We start from the raw sequence: 15,487 nt of genomic DNA, 5'->3' as shown, positions 1-15,487 counted from the left end.
CACACCCTGATCTGTTTCACCTGTCTTTGTGCTTGTCTCTACCCCCCTTCAGGTTTCGCCCATCATCCCCATTATACCCAGTGCATTTATAACTGTGTTCTCTGTTTGTCGGCTGCCAGTTTGTCTTGTCTCGTTAAGCCTACCAGCATGTTTTTCCCTGCTCCTGTTTTTCCTCTGTTTTCTAGCCCTTCCGGTTCTGACCTTAGCCTGCCCTGACACTGAGCCTGCCTGCCGCCCTGTACCTTTCAGACTCTGACCTGGTTAATGAACTTCTGCCTGTCCTCAACCTGCCTATTGCCTGTGCCTTGTATTTGAATAAATATCAGAGACTCGAACCATCTGCCTCCATCTGGGTCTCGCCCTGTGTCGTTATAGTACCATGTTTTGTGCTGCTACCATGTTGTGCTGCTGCCATGTTGTGTTGCTACCGTGTTGGTAGACATGGTCTCTCTTGTCGTGATGTGTGTTTTGTCCTATATTTTTTATTTTAATCCCAGCCCCCGTCCCCGCAGCATCACATGACAACACAGCATGGTAACGACACATGACATCAACACGGCAGCAACACAACATGGCAGCAGCACAACATGGTATTTTGGTAGACTATCATTATAAATAATAATTTGTAATTTACTGACTTGCCTAGTTAAATAACTTATGAGTTGGGAAAGGCTTACAACAAAATAATTAAAAACGATGCCCTATTACCATAGAGAATCAATATGTATGCTTGCGGCTTGCTAAAGCATTGTGATTGGCCGTGGTACAGTAGTCTAAAATGCATGTCTCTGGTTCAATCCCATTGCAGGGATTTCCTTATTCTTTTGTGAGCACCGAGGACGCCATTTTCCAGCGTTTTGGGGACCTTTTCAAATATCACTGTCTATCTTTAGGGATCAGCCTGGCTACATGCATGTACAATATAATGCATATCTAGACATATCCATACGTACCAACAATCTTGATGTTGTTGTGTTCATCCAGGAGGAAGTTCTCAATCTTCAGATCCCTGCAGACAAAGTAAAACACAAGAGAGACCACCGATCTCTAACACTCCGGAGCTGCAGTCAGGAGACAAAGAGGCCCTAGAACCTGCCTTAGTTAAATTACTGGGATAAGAAGTCAGGACACAAAGATGCCCTAGAACCCGCCTTAGTTAAATTACTGGAATATGACTCCTCTCATATGTTTCTGTCTTTACCAGTTATATTAAATGGGGCTATCTTGGTAACTGCTCACAGGGAAAGAGAGACAGACAGAGACAGACAGACAGAGAGAGACGGAGACAGACAGAGAGACAGACAGAGAGACAGACAGAGAGACAGACACAGAGAGAGAGAGAGAGCGAGAGAGAGAGAGAGAGAGAGAGAGAGAGAGAGAGAGACAGACCGAGACAGAGAGACAGAGAGAGACAGAGAGAGAGAGAGAGACACACAGAGACAGAGAGAGAGACACACAGAGAGAGAGACAGATAGAGGCAGAGAGACAGAGAGAGAGAGAGAGAGACAGAGAGAGAGAGAGAGACACAGAGAGAAAGAGAGCGAGACAGACAGACAGAGAGAGAGAGAGATACACACACAGAGACAGAGAGAGAGGGAGAGCAACCTTGGGAAAATCCTCTGCATTATCATTAACAGCACTCTTGTACATTTCCTCAGTGAAAACAATGTACTGAGCAAATGGTCTTTTTACCAAATGATCGTACGACAGACCACGTATTCACCCTGCACACCCTAATTGACAAACAAACAAACCAAAACGAAGGCAAAGTCTTCTCATGCTTTGTTGATTTATCCTTATCTCAGTTCACTGGTCACGATGACAACACCCACCCGTAGCACGCGCTCCAGCAGGTGTATCTCACTGATCATCCCTAAAGCCTCATTTGGCCGCTTTTCCTTCCAGTTCTCTGCTGCCTGTGACTGGAACTAATTGCAAAAAATTGCTGAAGTTGGAGACTTTTATCTCCCTCACCAACTTTAAACATCTGCTATCTGAGCAGCTAACCGATCGCTGCAGCAGTACATAGTCCATCGGTAAATAGCCCACCCAATTTACCTACCTCATCCCCATGCTGTTTTTATTTATTTACTTTTCTGCTCTTTTGCACACCAGTATCTCTACCTGCACATGACCATCTGATCATTTATCACCCCAGTGTTAATCTTCAAAATTGTAATTATTCGCCTACCTCCTCATGCCTTTTGCACACAATGTATATAGACTCTCTTTTTTTCTTTTTTTCTACTGTGTTATTGACTTGTTAATTGTTTACTCCATGTGTAACTCTGTGTTGTCTGTTCACACTGCTATGCTTTATCTTGGCCAGGTCGCAGTTGTAAATGAGAACTTGTTCTCAACTAGCCTACCTGGTTAAATAAAGGTGTTCTCAACTAGCCTACCTGGTTAAATAAAGGTGTTCTCAACTAGCCTACCTGGTTAAATAAAGGTGTTCTCAACTAGCCTACCTGGTTAAATAAAGGTGTTCTCAACTAGCCTACCTGGTTAAATAAAGGTGTTCTCAACTAGCCTACCTGGTTAAATAAAGGTGTTCTCAACTAGCCTACCTGGTTAAATAAAGGTGTTCTCAACTAGCCTACCTGGTTAAATAAAGGTGTTCTCAACTAGCCTACCTGGTTAAATAAAGGTGTTCTCAACTAGCCTACCTGGTTAAATAAAGGTGTTCTCAACTAGCCTACCTGGTTAAATAAAGGTGTTCTCAACTAGTCTACCTGGTTAAATAAAGGTGTTCTCAACTAGCCTACCTGGTTAAATAAAGGTGTTCTCAACTAGTCTACCTGGTTAAATAAAGGTGTTCTCAACTAGCCTACCTGGTTAAATAAAGGTGTTCTCAACTAGCCTACCTGGTTAAATAAAGGTGTTCTCAACTAGCCTACCTGGTTAAATAAAGGTGTTCTCAACTAGCCTACCTGGTTAAATAAAGGTGTTCTCAACTAGTCTACCTGGTTAAATAAAGGTGTTCTCAACTAGCCTACCTGGTTAAATAAAGGTGTTCTCAGCTAGCCTACCTGGTTAAATGAAGGTGTTCTCAACTAGTCTACCTGGTTAAATAAAGGTGTTCTCAACTAGCCTACCTGGTTAAATAAAGGTGTTCTCAACTAGCCTACCTGGTTAAATAAAGGTGTTCTCAACTAGCCTACCTGGTTAAATAAAGGTGTTCTCAACTAGTCTACCTGGTTAAATAAAGGTGTTCTCAACTAGTCTACCTGGTTAAATAAAGGTGTTCTCAACTAGCCTACCTGGTTAAATAAAGGTGTTCTCAACTAGTCTACCTGGTTAAATAAAGGTGTTCTCAACTAGCCTACCTGGTTAAATAAAGGTGTTCTCAACTAGCCTACCTGGTTAAATAAAGGTGTTCTCAACTAGCCAACCTGGTTAAATAAAGGTGTTCTCAACTAGCCTACCTGGTTAAATAAAGGTGTTCTCAACTAGCCTACCTGGTTAAATAAAGGTGTTCTCAACTAGCCTACCTGGTTAAATAAAGGTGTTCTCAACTAGCCTACCTGGTTAAATAAAGGTGTTCTCAACTAGCCTACCTGGTTAAATAAAGGTGTTCTCAACTAGCCTACCTGGTTAAATAAAGGTGTTCTCAACTAGCCTACCTGGTTAAATAAAGGTGTTCTCAACTAGTCTACCTGGTTAAATAAAGGTGTTCTCAACTAGCCTACCTGGTTAAATAAAGGTGTTCTCAACTAGCCTACCTGGTTAAATAAAGGTGTTCTCAACTAGCCTACCTGGTTAAATAAAGGTGTTCTCAACTAGTCTACCTGGTTAAATAAAGGTGTTCTCAACTAGTCTACCTGGTTAAATAAAGGTGTTCTCAACTAGCCTACCTGGTTAAATAAAGGTGTTCTCAACTAGTCTACCTGGTTAAATAAAGGTGTTCTCAACTAGCCTACCTGGTTAAATAAAGGTGTTCTCAACTAGCCTACCTGGTTAAATAAAGGTGTTCTCAACTAGCCAACCTGGTTAAATAAAGGTGTTCTCAACTAGCCTACCTGGTTAAATAAAGGTGTTCTCAACTAGCCTACCTGGTTAAATAAAGGTGTTCTCAACTAGCCTACCTGGTTAAATAAAGGTGTTCTCAACTAGCCTACCTGGTTAAATAAAGGTGTTCTCAACTAGCCTACCTGGTTAAATAAAGGTGTTCTCAACTAGCCTACCTGGTTAAATAAAGGTGTTCTCAACTAGCCTACCTGGTTAAATAAAGGTGTTCTCAGCTAGCCTACCTGGTTAAATAAAGGTGTTCTCAACTAGCCAACCTGGTTAAATAAAGGTGTTCTCAACTAGCCTACCTGGTTAAATAAAGGTGTTCTCAACTAGCCTACCTGGTTAAATAAAGGTGTTCTCAACTAGCCTACCTGGTTAAATAAAGGTGTTCTCAACTAGTCTACCTGGTTAAATAAAGGTGTTCTCAACTAGCCCACCTGGTTAAATAAAGGTGTTCTCAACTAGCCTACCTGGTTAAATAAAGGTGTTCTCAGCTAGCCTACCTGGTCAAATAAAGGTGTTCTCCACTAGCCTACCTGGTTAAATAAAGGTGTTCTCAACTAGCCTACCTGGTTAAATAAAGGTGTTCTCAACTAGCCTACCTGGTTAAATAAAGGTGTTCTCAACTAGCCTACCTGGTTAAATAAAGGTGTTCTCAACTAGCCTACCTGGTTAAATAAAGGTGTTCTCAACTAGCCTACCTGGTTAAATAAAGGTGTTCTCAACTAGCCTACCTGGTTAAATAAAGGTGTTCTCAACTAGCCTACCTGGTTAAATAAAGGAAAAACATACGACATAATACAATCCATGTACACAAACAACAAGTGTGTGGATAAAATAGGCAAAAAACACACATTTCTTTCCACATGGCCATGGGGTGAGACAGAGATGCAGCTTAAGCCCCACCTTCTTCAACATATATATTAACGAATTGGTGAGGGCGCTAGAACAGTCTGCAGCACCTACTAGAATCTGAAGTCAAATGTCCACTGTTTGCTGATGATCTGTTGCCTTTGTCACCAACCAATGAGGGCCTACAGCAGCACCTAGATCTTCTGCACAGATTCTGTCAGACCTGGGCACTGACAGTAAATCTCAGTTAGACCAAAATAATGGTGTTCCAAAAAAAGGTCCAGTCGCCAGGACCACAAATACAAATTCCATCTAGACACCGTTGCCCTAGAGCACACAAAAAACTATGCATACCTCGGCCTAAACATCAGCGCCACAGGTAACTTCCACAAAGCTGTGAACGATCTGAGAGACAAGGCAAGAAAGGCCTTCTATGCCATCAAAAGGAACATAAAATTCAACATACCAATTAGGATCTGGCTAAAAATACTTGAATCAGTGATAGAACCCATTGCCCTTTATGGTTGTGAGGTCTGGGATCCGCTCACCAACCAAGACTTCACAAAATGGGACAAACACCAAATTGAGACTCTGCATGCCAAATTCTGCAAATACATCCTCCGTGTACAATATAGAACACCAAATAATGTGTGCAAAGTGGAATTAGGCCAATATCTAGTTATCAAAATCCAGAAAAGAGACTCCGATTCCCAAACCTTCCATAACAAAGCCATCACCTACAGAGAGATGAACCTGGAGAAGAGTCCCCTAAGCAAGCTGGTCCTAGGGCTCTGTTCACAAACACAAACAGACCCCACAGAGCCCCAGGACGGATAAACACAATTAGACCCAACCAAATCATGAGAAAACAAAAATATAATTACTTGACACATTGGAAAGAATTAACAAAAAACAGAGCAAACTAGAATGCTATTTGGCCCTAAACAGAGAGTACACAGTGGCAGAATACTTGTCCACTGTGACTGACCCAGACTCAAGGAAAGCTTTGACTATGTACAGACTCAGTGAACATTTTGATAAACTCCCATATATACTGGGTGAAATACCACAGTGTGCATCACAGCAGCAAGATTTGTGACCTGTTTTCACAACAAAAAGGTCAACCAGTGAAGAATAAACACCATTGTAAATACTTTAACCATTTGTAAATAAATACTTTAACCATTTGTACATTGTTACAACACTGTATATATGCATAATATGACATTTGAAATGTCTTTATTCTTGTGGAACCTCTGTGAGTTTGAAGTTTGCTGTTCATTTTTTATTTTATTTTATTATTTATTATTTCACTTTTGTATAATATCTAATCCACTTGCTTTGACAAGGTTAACATATGTTTCAAATGCCAATAAAACCCTAAAATTGAATTGAAATGGAGTTGATTTTAATTGAGAGACAGAGTGAGATATCCTCAGGTTTAGAAACTGTTGCTGTTATGTGCTGTACTTCATGATGCGTTGTGTGTGGGTGTGTGTGGGTGTGTAGGTGCGTGCGTCCTGTGTGTGTGTGTGTGTGTGTGTGTGTGTGTGTGTGTGTGTGTGTGTGTGTGTGTGTGTGTGTGTGTGTGTGTGTGTGTGTGTGTGTGTGTGTGTGTGTGTGTGTGTGTGTGTGTGTGTGTGTGTGTGATTTTCCATGTCTGTGTGTGTGTGTGCCAGTGTTAGAGTTAGATGGTTAACTAGCACTACACCTTCCTAGCTTCTCTGATTCTGTCCTTTCCAGTAGCTCTCTTTACTACAAACCAACAGGGTGGCCTATATGACAGAAACCAAAAGGGTTGCCTACATGATGAAACAAACAGAGTGGCCTACATGATGAAACCAACAGGGTGGTCTACATGATGAAACCAACAGGGTGGCCTACATGATGAAACCAACAGGGTGGCCTACATGATGAAACCAACAGGGTGGCCTATATGATGAAACCAACATGGTGGCCTACATTATGAAACCAACAGGGTGGCCTACATGATGAAACCAACAGGGTGGCCTACATGATGAAACCAACAGGGTGGCCTATACGATGAAACCAACAGGGTGGCCTACGTGATGAAACCAACAGGGTGGCCTATACGATGAAACCAACAGGGTGGCCTACATGATGAAACCAACAGGGTGGCCTACATGATGAAACCAACAGGGTGGCCTAAATGATGAACCAACAGGGTGGCCTACATGATGAAACAACAGGGTGGCCTACATGATGAAACCAACAGGGTGGCCTATATGATGAAACCAACAGGGTGGCCTACATGACGAAACCAACAGGGTGGCCTATATGATGAAACAAACAGGGTGACCTACATGATGAAACCAACAGGGTGGCCTATATGATGAAACAAACAGAGTGGCCTACATGATGAAACAACAGGGTGGCCTACATGATGAACCAACAGGGTGGCCTACATGATGAAACAACAGGGTGGCCTATATGATGAAACCAACAGGGTGGCCTATATGATGAAACCAACAGGGTGGCCTACATGATGAAACCAACAGGGTGGCCTACATGATGAACCAACATGGTGGCCTACATGATGAACCAACAGGGTGGCCTACATGATGAACCAACAGGGGGACATACATGATGAAACCAACAGGGTGACCTACATGATGAAACCAACAGGGTGGCCTACATGATGAACCAACAGGGTGGCCTACATGATGAACCAACAGGGTGGCCTACATGATGAAACCAACAGGGTGGCCTATATGATGAAACCAACAGGGTGGCCTACATGATGAACCAACAGGGTGGCCTACATGATGAAACCAACAGGGTGACCTACATGATGAAACCAACAGGGTGGCCTACATGATGAACCAACAGGGTGGCCTACATGATGAAACCAACAGGGTGGCCTACATGATGAACCAACAGGGTGGCCTACATGGTGAAACCAACAGGGTGGCCTACATGATGAACCAACAGGGTGGCCTACATGATGAACCAACATGGTGGCCTACGTGATGAAACCAACAGGGTGGCCTACATGATGAAACCAACAGGGTGGCCTATATGATGGAACCAACAGGGTTTTCTACATGATGAACCAACAGGGTTTTCTACATGATGAACCAACAGGGTGACCTACATGATGAAACCAACAGGGTGGCCTACATGATGAAACCAACAGGGTGGCCTATATGATGAACCAACAGGGTGGCCTACATGATGAAACCAACAGGGTGGCCTATATGATGGAACCAACAGGGTTTTCTACATGATGAACCAACAGGGTTTTCTACATGATGAACCAACAGGGTGACCTACATGATGAAACCAACAGGGTGGCCTACATGATGAAACCAACAGGGTGGCCTACATGATGAACCAACAGGATGGCCTATAGGATGAAACCAACAGGGTGGCCTATATGATGAAACCAACAGGGTGGCCTACATGATGAACCAACAGGGTGGCCTATATGATGAAACCAACAGGGTGACCTACATGATGAAACCAACAGGGTGGCCTACATGATGAAACCAACATGGTGGCCTACGTGATGAAACCAACAGGGTGGCCTATATGATGAACCAACAGGGAGGCCTACATGATGAACCAACAGGGTGGCCTACATGATGAAACCAACATGGTGGCCTACGTGATGAAACCAACAGGGTGGCCTACATGATGAACCAACAGGGTGGCCTACATTATGAACCAACAGGGTGGCCTACATGATGAACCAACAGGGTGGCCTACGTGATGAAACCAACAAGGTGGCCTACATGATGAACCAACATGGTGGCCTACATTATGAACCAACAGGGTGGCCTACATGATGAACCAACAGGGTGGCCTACATGATGCTGACCTCTATATGATGCTGTGTGTGTGTGTGTGTGTGTGTGTGTGTGTGCGTGTGTGTACTGACCTGTGTATGATGCCGTGTGTGTGTAGGTGCTCCACAGCTGAGAGGATCTGTCGTGTGTATCTCCTGACTTCTCTCTCCTCCAGACGTTTCTTCTCACAGATTCGGTCCATCAGATCTCCTCCAACACACAGCTCCATCGCCATGTAGTAACTGTTCTCTGTCTCCAGGGTCTGAGGGGAGAGAGAGGGAGAGACTGTGTGTGGGTGTCTACATGGCTTTGTGTGTGTGTGTATTTGTGTGGCTGTGTGTGTGTGTGTAGTTGTGTGGCTGTGTGTGTTGTTGGGGAATAATCAGAATTAGTTGGGTAACATAGATAAGATGTTTTATTTTCATGATATGCTTATGAGTTACTTCTCATTTAGAATGTATCTTGTTGTACTATAGTGGTGGCCATTTGCAGTCATCTGTTCTTTGTCATGGGGTCAGTTATTTGGGCCGCAGAGAGGGGAGGGGTCAAGCTTGTCTTCGTATGTAAACATATCTTTTAAATCAATTATCTCTTGGCTCCACAATGTCTGTGTGCCAGTCACTGTGTCTCTGTGATCTTGTCAAGATAGGATGGATTTGATATATGCCTGTTGATATGGAGGATTTGTTTTATGGTTCTGAGTTTGAGAAAAGAACATAGTTTAGGAGACAAAGCTGAACGATAATTTATAGCCAATGCTGTCTGGCTATGTGTGTCTTTGCTATAAAGGATCTCAGTTGCAATGTGTAAGGGACTCTCAGAGAATTCATTTATAGACACTGAATTGATCTGAGAGTCACAGGGTTGTGATGGAGCTCATATAATTAAAGATGGACTTTATGATAACTCTGACTTGTGTGTGGTTTGCTCTCATGATTTGGTAAATACAGGACATTTCCACGACAGTGTGAGTGTAGTGTGTAGTTTGTGTGTGTGTGTAGTTTTGTGGCTGTGTCTGTGTGTGTAGTTGTGTGGCTGTGTGTGTGTAGGTGTGTGGCTGTGTGTGTGTGTGTGTGTGTGTGTGTAGTTTTGTGGCTGTGTGTGTGTGTGTAGTTGTGTGGCTGTGTGTGTGTGTACTTTTGTGGCTGTGTGTGTGTGTAGTTGTGTGGCTGTATGTGTGTGTAGTTGTGTGTGTGTGTAGTTGTGTGTGTGTGTGTGTGTAGTTGTGTGTGTGTGTGTGTGTAGTTGTGTGGCTATGCGTGTGTGTGTAGTTGTGTGGCTGTGTGTGTGTGTGTGTGGTTGTGTGGCTGTGTGTGTGTGTGGTTGTGTGGCTGTGCGTGTGTGTGTAGTTGTGTGGCTGTGTGTGTGTGTGTAGTTGTGTGGCTGTGTGTGTGTGTGTGTGGTTGTGTGGCTGTGTGTGTGTGTGTGTGGTTGTGTGGCTGTGTGTGTGTGTAGTTGTGTGGCTGTGTGTGTGTGTGTGTAGTTGTGTGGCTGTGTGTGTGTAGTTGTGTGGCTGTGTGTGTGTGTGTGTGTAGTTTTGTGGCTGTGTGTGTGTGTGTAGTTGTGTGTGTGTGTGTGTAGTTGTGTGTGTGTGTGTGTGTGTGTAGTTGTGTGGCTGTGCGTGTGTGTGTGGTTGTGTGGCTGTGTGTGTGTGTGTAGTTGTGTAGCTGTGCGTGTGTGTGTAGTTGTGTGGCTGTGTGTGTGTGTGTGGTTGTGTGGCTGTGTGTGTGTGTGTGGTTGTGTGGCTGTGGCTGTGTGTGTGTGTAGTTGTGTGGCTGTGTGTGTGTGTATGTGGTTGTGTGGCTGTGTGTGTGTGTGTGGTTGTGTGGCTGTGGCTGTGTGTGTGCGTGTAGTCGTGTGGCTGTGCGTGTGTGTGTAGTTGTGTGGCTGTGTGTGTGTGTGTGGTTGTGTGGCTGTATGTGTGTGTGTGGTTGTGTGGCTGTGGCTGTGTGTGTGTAGTTGTGTGGCTGTGTGTGTGTGTGTATCTTACCTCCAGTAGAACTACTATATGAGGATGTCTGACCATCTGGTGAATACGAGGTTCTCTCTTCATATTCTTTAGAACATATGAGTCCTGCCTCGCCTTCTTCTTATCAATCACCTTGATGGCCACCTGACACAGACACAGTCAACACAACACAGTCAACACAACACAGTCAAAACAACACAGTCAATGCAATACAGTCAACACAGTCAAAACAACACAGTCAATGCAATACAGTCAACACAGTCAAAACAACACAGTCAATGCAATACAGTCAACACAGTCAACACAACACAGTCATTACAACACAGTTATAGCTACACGCTTAACACAGTCACCACAATAGTCAATTAAACACCATCAATACAACACAGTCAACACACCACAGTCAATACATGACAGTCAATACAGCACAGTCAATACAACACAGCCAATTCAAGGCTCTCCCCCCTTTCCCTTTGGCAAATCTGAACATAACTATGTCCTCCTGATTCCTGCTTACAAGAAAAAAGGTCAATCAGGAAGTGCCAGTGATGCACTCAATGTGACAATGATCTGATGAAGAGGATGCTACAGGACTGTTTTGCTAGCGCAGACTGCAATATGTTCCGGGACTCATCCGATAACATTTACAAGTTTACCACATCAGTCACTGTCTTCATTAATAACTGCATCGACGACGTTGTACATACTGTACATATCCCAACCAGAAGCCATGGATTACAGGCAACATCCTGAGCTAAAGGGTAGAGTGGGACACTAAAAGTGGGACACTAATCCGGACGCTTATAAGAAATCCTGCTACGCCCTCCGACAAACCATTAAACAGGCAAAGTGTAAATACTAGTAATATCAAATCCTACTTCACCGGCTCTGACACTCGTCGGATGCAAACTATTACGGAATACAAAGGGAAACCCAGCCAAGAGCTGTCCAGTGACGTGAGCCTACCAGATGGGGCAAATGCCTTCTCTGCTCGAGGCACACAACACTGAACTATGCGTGAGGGCACCAATTGTTCCGGATGACTGTGTGATCGCGCTCTCCAAAGCCGATGTGAGTAAAACCTCCAATTTGCATACCGCCATAACAGATCCACAGATGATTCAATCTCTATTGCACTTCACACTGCCCTTTCCCACCTGGACAAAATGAAGACCTATTTGAGAATGCTATTCATTGACTACAGATCAGCATTCAACACCATAGTGCCCTCAAAGCTCATCACTAAGCTAAGGACCCTGGGGCTAAACATCTCCCTCTGCAACTGGATCCTGGACTTCCTGACGGACCGCCCCCCAGGTGGTAAGTGTAGGCAACAACACATCCGCAATGCTGACCCCCAACACAGGGGCCTCTCAGGGGTGCGTGCTCAGTCCCTTCCTGCATTCCCTGTTCACTCATGACTGCATGGCCAGGCACGACTCCAACCGTCATTACGTTTGCAGATGACACAACAGTCGTAGGCCTGATTACCGACAATGAAGAGACAGCCTATAGGGAGTATCTCGGACCTGCCTGGTGTGTTCCTTGTTCTTCATGATGCTCTCTGCGCTTTTAACGGACCTCTGAGACTATCCCAGTGCAGGTGCATTTATACGGAGACTTGATTACACACAGGTGGATTGTATTTATCATCATTAGTCATTTAGGTCAACATTGGATCATTCAGAGATCCTCACTGAACTTCTGGAGAGAGTTTGCTGCACTGAAAGTAAAGGGGCTGAATAATTTTGCACGCCCAATTTTTCAGTTTTTGATTTGTTAAAAAAGTTTGAAATATCCAATAAATGTCGTTCCACTTCATGATTGTGTCCCACTTGTTGTTGATTCTTCACAAAAGAATACAGTTTTATATCTTTATGTTTGAAGCCTGAAATGTGGCAAAAGGTCGCAAAGTTCAAGGGGGCCGAATACTTTCGCAAGGCACTGTATATAACACAGTCAATACAACACAGTCAATATAACACAGTCAATACAACACAGTCAATACAACACAGTACAACACAGTCAATAGAGGTATAAACCAAGCCTCCAGATTTAGCTGAGTTGAACCAGCTGTAACAGAGGTTCAAATGAACAAGACTGAAGCAAAAAAATACATCTGAGGTCATCGCTATGGAGACCAGGTCACATACACAGACTAGTGGTTAGAGACTCACTGAACCGCACCACCATCCCAGAACCCCTCTGCAGGGTAGTCTAGTGGTTAGAGACTTCCTTATCCACACCACCATCCCAGAACCCCTCTGCAGGGTAGTCTAGTGGTTAGAGACTTCCTGATCCACACCACCATCCCAGAACCCCTCTGCAGGGAAGTCTAGTGGTTAGAGACTTCCTGATCCACACCACCATCCCAGAACCCCTCTGCAGGGTAGTCAAGTGGTTCGAGACTTCCTGATCCACACCACCATCCCAGAACCCCTCTGCAGGGAAGTCTAGTGGTTAGAGACTTCCTGATCCACACCACCATCCCAGAACCCCTCCGCAGGGTAGTCTAGTGGTTAGAGACTTCCTGATCCACACCCCCATCCCAGAACCCCTCTGCAGGGTAGTCTAGTGGTTAGAGACTTCCTGATCCACACCACCATCCCAGAACCCCTCTGCAGGGAAGTCTAGTGGTTAGAGACTTCCTGATCCACACCACCATCCCAGAACCCCTCTGCAGGGTAGTCAAGTGGTTCGAGACTTCCTGATCCACACCACCATCCCAGAACCCCTCTGCAGGGAAGTCTAGTGGTTAGAGACTTCCTGATCCACACCACCATCCCAGAACCCCTCCGCAGGGTAGTCTAGTGGTTAGAGACTTCCTGATCCACACCCCCATCCCAGAACCCCTCTGCAGGGTAGTCTAGTGGTTAGAGCGTTTGGCCAGTAATCGAAAGGTTGCTGATCGAATCCCCGAGCTGACAACGTTCTGCCCCCGAACAAGGCAGTTAACCCACTGTTCTTAGGCTGTCATTGAGAATAAGACTTTGTGAACTTGAGGTACTTGAGAACTGACTTGCCTAGTTAAATACAGGTAAAATAAAACAAAAACAAGTACCTTTTCTCCTGTGCTGATGTGTAGCCCCTCCATGACCTTAGCAAAGGAGCCCTTGTTGATCATCTTCCCCACCAGATAGGAGCCCACCCGTTTGGAGTGAGGGAAGCTCCTCAGAAGCTCCCTGGGGACCTTCAGACAGGAGTGGGCATGTCGCTCTCTACCCAGCCCAGAGGCCTCCAACTGGTTCACAATGCCACCACACTCCCCCTCACCCACCACACCTCCACCCTCCACATACTCTGCCTTTGTTGCTGATGGCATTAGGGCCTGTACATAAGCTCATATACGCTCATACACTTCCACACACACACACAACCGTACACACAGACACTCCCACTCACTCACAACTATAAACACACACATACCAGGCCACCTCACACACCACAAGCACATAAATACTCACATGTACGCACGCCAGTCCCACACACAAACACACTTTCCTCTCAACAGTCACGCAGCACCTCTCTCTCACACTCAGACACCGAGCAGGAAGAGGAGCTGGTGGAATGAAGGAATAGAGGTGTTCTCTTCTCTACAGGTGAGAGTCTCTTAGTTCCAGCAAGAAAATATCCTTCGCTTCCAATTCCAATCTCCTCTTTATCAGGTGCAGCTCTCGCCGATGAAGCGCTCTGTCTCTCTCTGTCAACTGGCTCTGCTCTCTCTCTCTCTCTCTCTCTCTCTCTCTCTCTCTCTCTCTCTCCCTCCCTCTCTCTCTCCCTCTCTCTCTCTCTCTTTCTCTCTCTCTCTCTGGCAGTTAGTGGATGCTCCTAGGTCACAGCCGGAGACACCCTACACCGTAATTACCCCCCTACACATACACAGGCACACACACACACGCACACGCACACACACACACATCCACATATACACACACATATGCTCTCTCTCTCTCTCTCTCTCTTTGTCTCCCTCTCTCTCTGTCTCCCTCTCTCTCTGTCTACCCCTCTCTCTCTCTCTGTCTATCTCTCTCTCTGTCTCTCTCTCTGTCTCTCTCCCTCTCTCTCACTCTCTCTCTCCCTCTGTCTCTCACTTTTACTCCAGGAGCCCTACACGTAACAAACAGGTGTTACAGCCTTGGTGTTGGTGTGTGTGGTGTGTGTTGTGTGGTGTGTGTGTCATTGTGCAGCAGACAGAATCTGGGGTTATAGGTGACTGTTTACCACTCCCCTCAGTCTGAAATTAGAGATAGAGAGAGAGAGAACAGTATGATAGATAGATAGATAGATAAATAGATAGATAGATAGATAGAGAGATAGATAGCCAGCCAGCCAGCCAGCCAGCCAGCTAGCCAGCCAGATAGACAGACAGACAGATGGACAAACAGCCAGCCAGCCAGCTAGCCAGCCAGCCCTTACACAGCCTGGAACTGTGTTGGCTACTTTGAAGAATCTCAAATATAAAATATATACACTTCTACCAGCTGGTCGGCGCATGGTCTGAGGATACGGCTAGGGATGCCTTCTGGGCCGGCAGCCTTGCAAGGGTTAACACGTTTAAATGTTTTACTCACGTTGGCTGCGGTGAAGAGGGCCCACAAGTTTTGGTAGCGGGCCGTGTCAGTGGCACTATATTGTCCTCAAAGCGAGCAAAGAAGTTGTTTAGTTTGTCTGGGAGCAAGATATCGGTGTCTGCGACGGGGCTGGTTTTCCTTTTGTAGTCCGTGATTGACTGTAGACTCTGCCACATACGTCTCGTGTCTGAGCCGTTGAATTGCGACTCTACTTTGCCTCTATACTGACGCTTCACTTGTTTGCCTTGCGGAGGGAATAGCTACACTGTTTGTAT

General features: G+C 45.1%; 1 protein-coding gene across 1 annotated transcript in view; it reads right to left on the bottom strand.

Moving 5' to 3' along the window:
- The window catches only part of LOC118964506 (uncharacterized), a 39,591-nt gene extending 25,528 nt beyond the window's left edge, over positions 1 to 14,063 (bottom strand). The window contains exons 1-4 of the mRNA XM_090230795.1: positions 13,703 to 14,063; positions 10,663 to 10,785; positions 8,765 to 8,934; positions 954 to 1,009 (exon numbers count right to left, since the gene is read on the bottom strand). Of these exons, the coding sequence (XP_090086921.1) occupies positions 954 to 1,009; positions 8,765 to 8,934; positions 10,663 to 10,785; positions 13,703 to 13,963 (610 nt within the window). The 5' untranslated portion in view covers positions 13,964 to 14,063. The remainder of the gene's footprint in view (positions 1 to 953; positions 1,010 to 8,764; positions 8,935 to 10,662; positions 10,786 to 13,702) is intronic.
- Positions 14,064 to 15,487: the final 1,424 nt, after the last annotated feature.

This window comes from Oncorhynchus mykiss, chromosome 4 (genome assembly GCF_057628025.1).
Source record: "Oncorhynchus mykiss isolate SJ-2025 chromosome 4, ASM5762802v1, whole genome shotgun sequence".
Taxonomy (NCBI): Eukaryota; Metazoa; Chordata; class Actinopteri; order Salmoniformes; family Salmonidae; genus Oncorhynchus; species Oncorhynchus mykiss.
The sequence above is the reverse complement of the archived record's forward strand: the minus strand, read 5'-3'. Positions and strand labels throughout refer to the sequence as shown.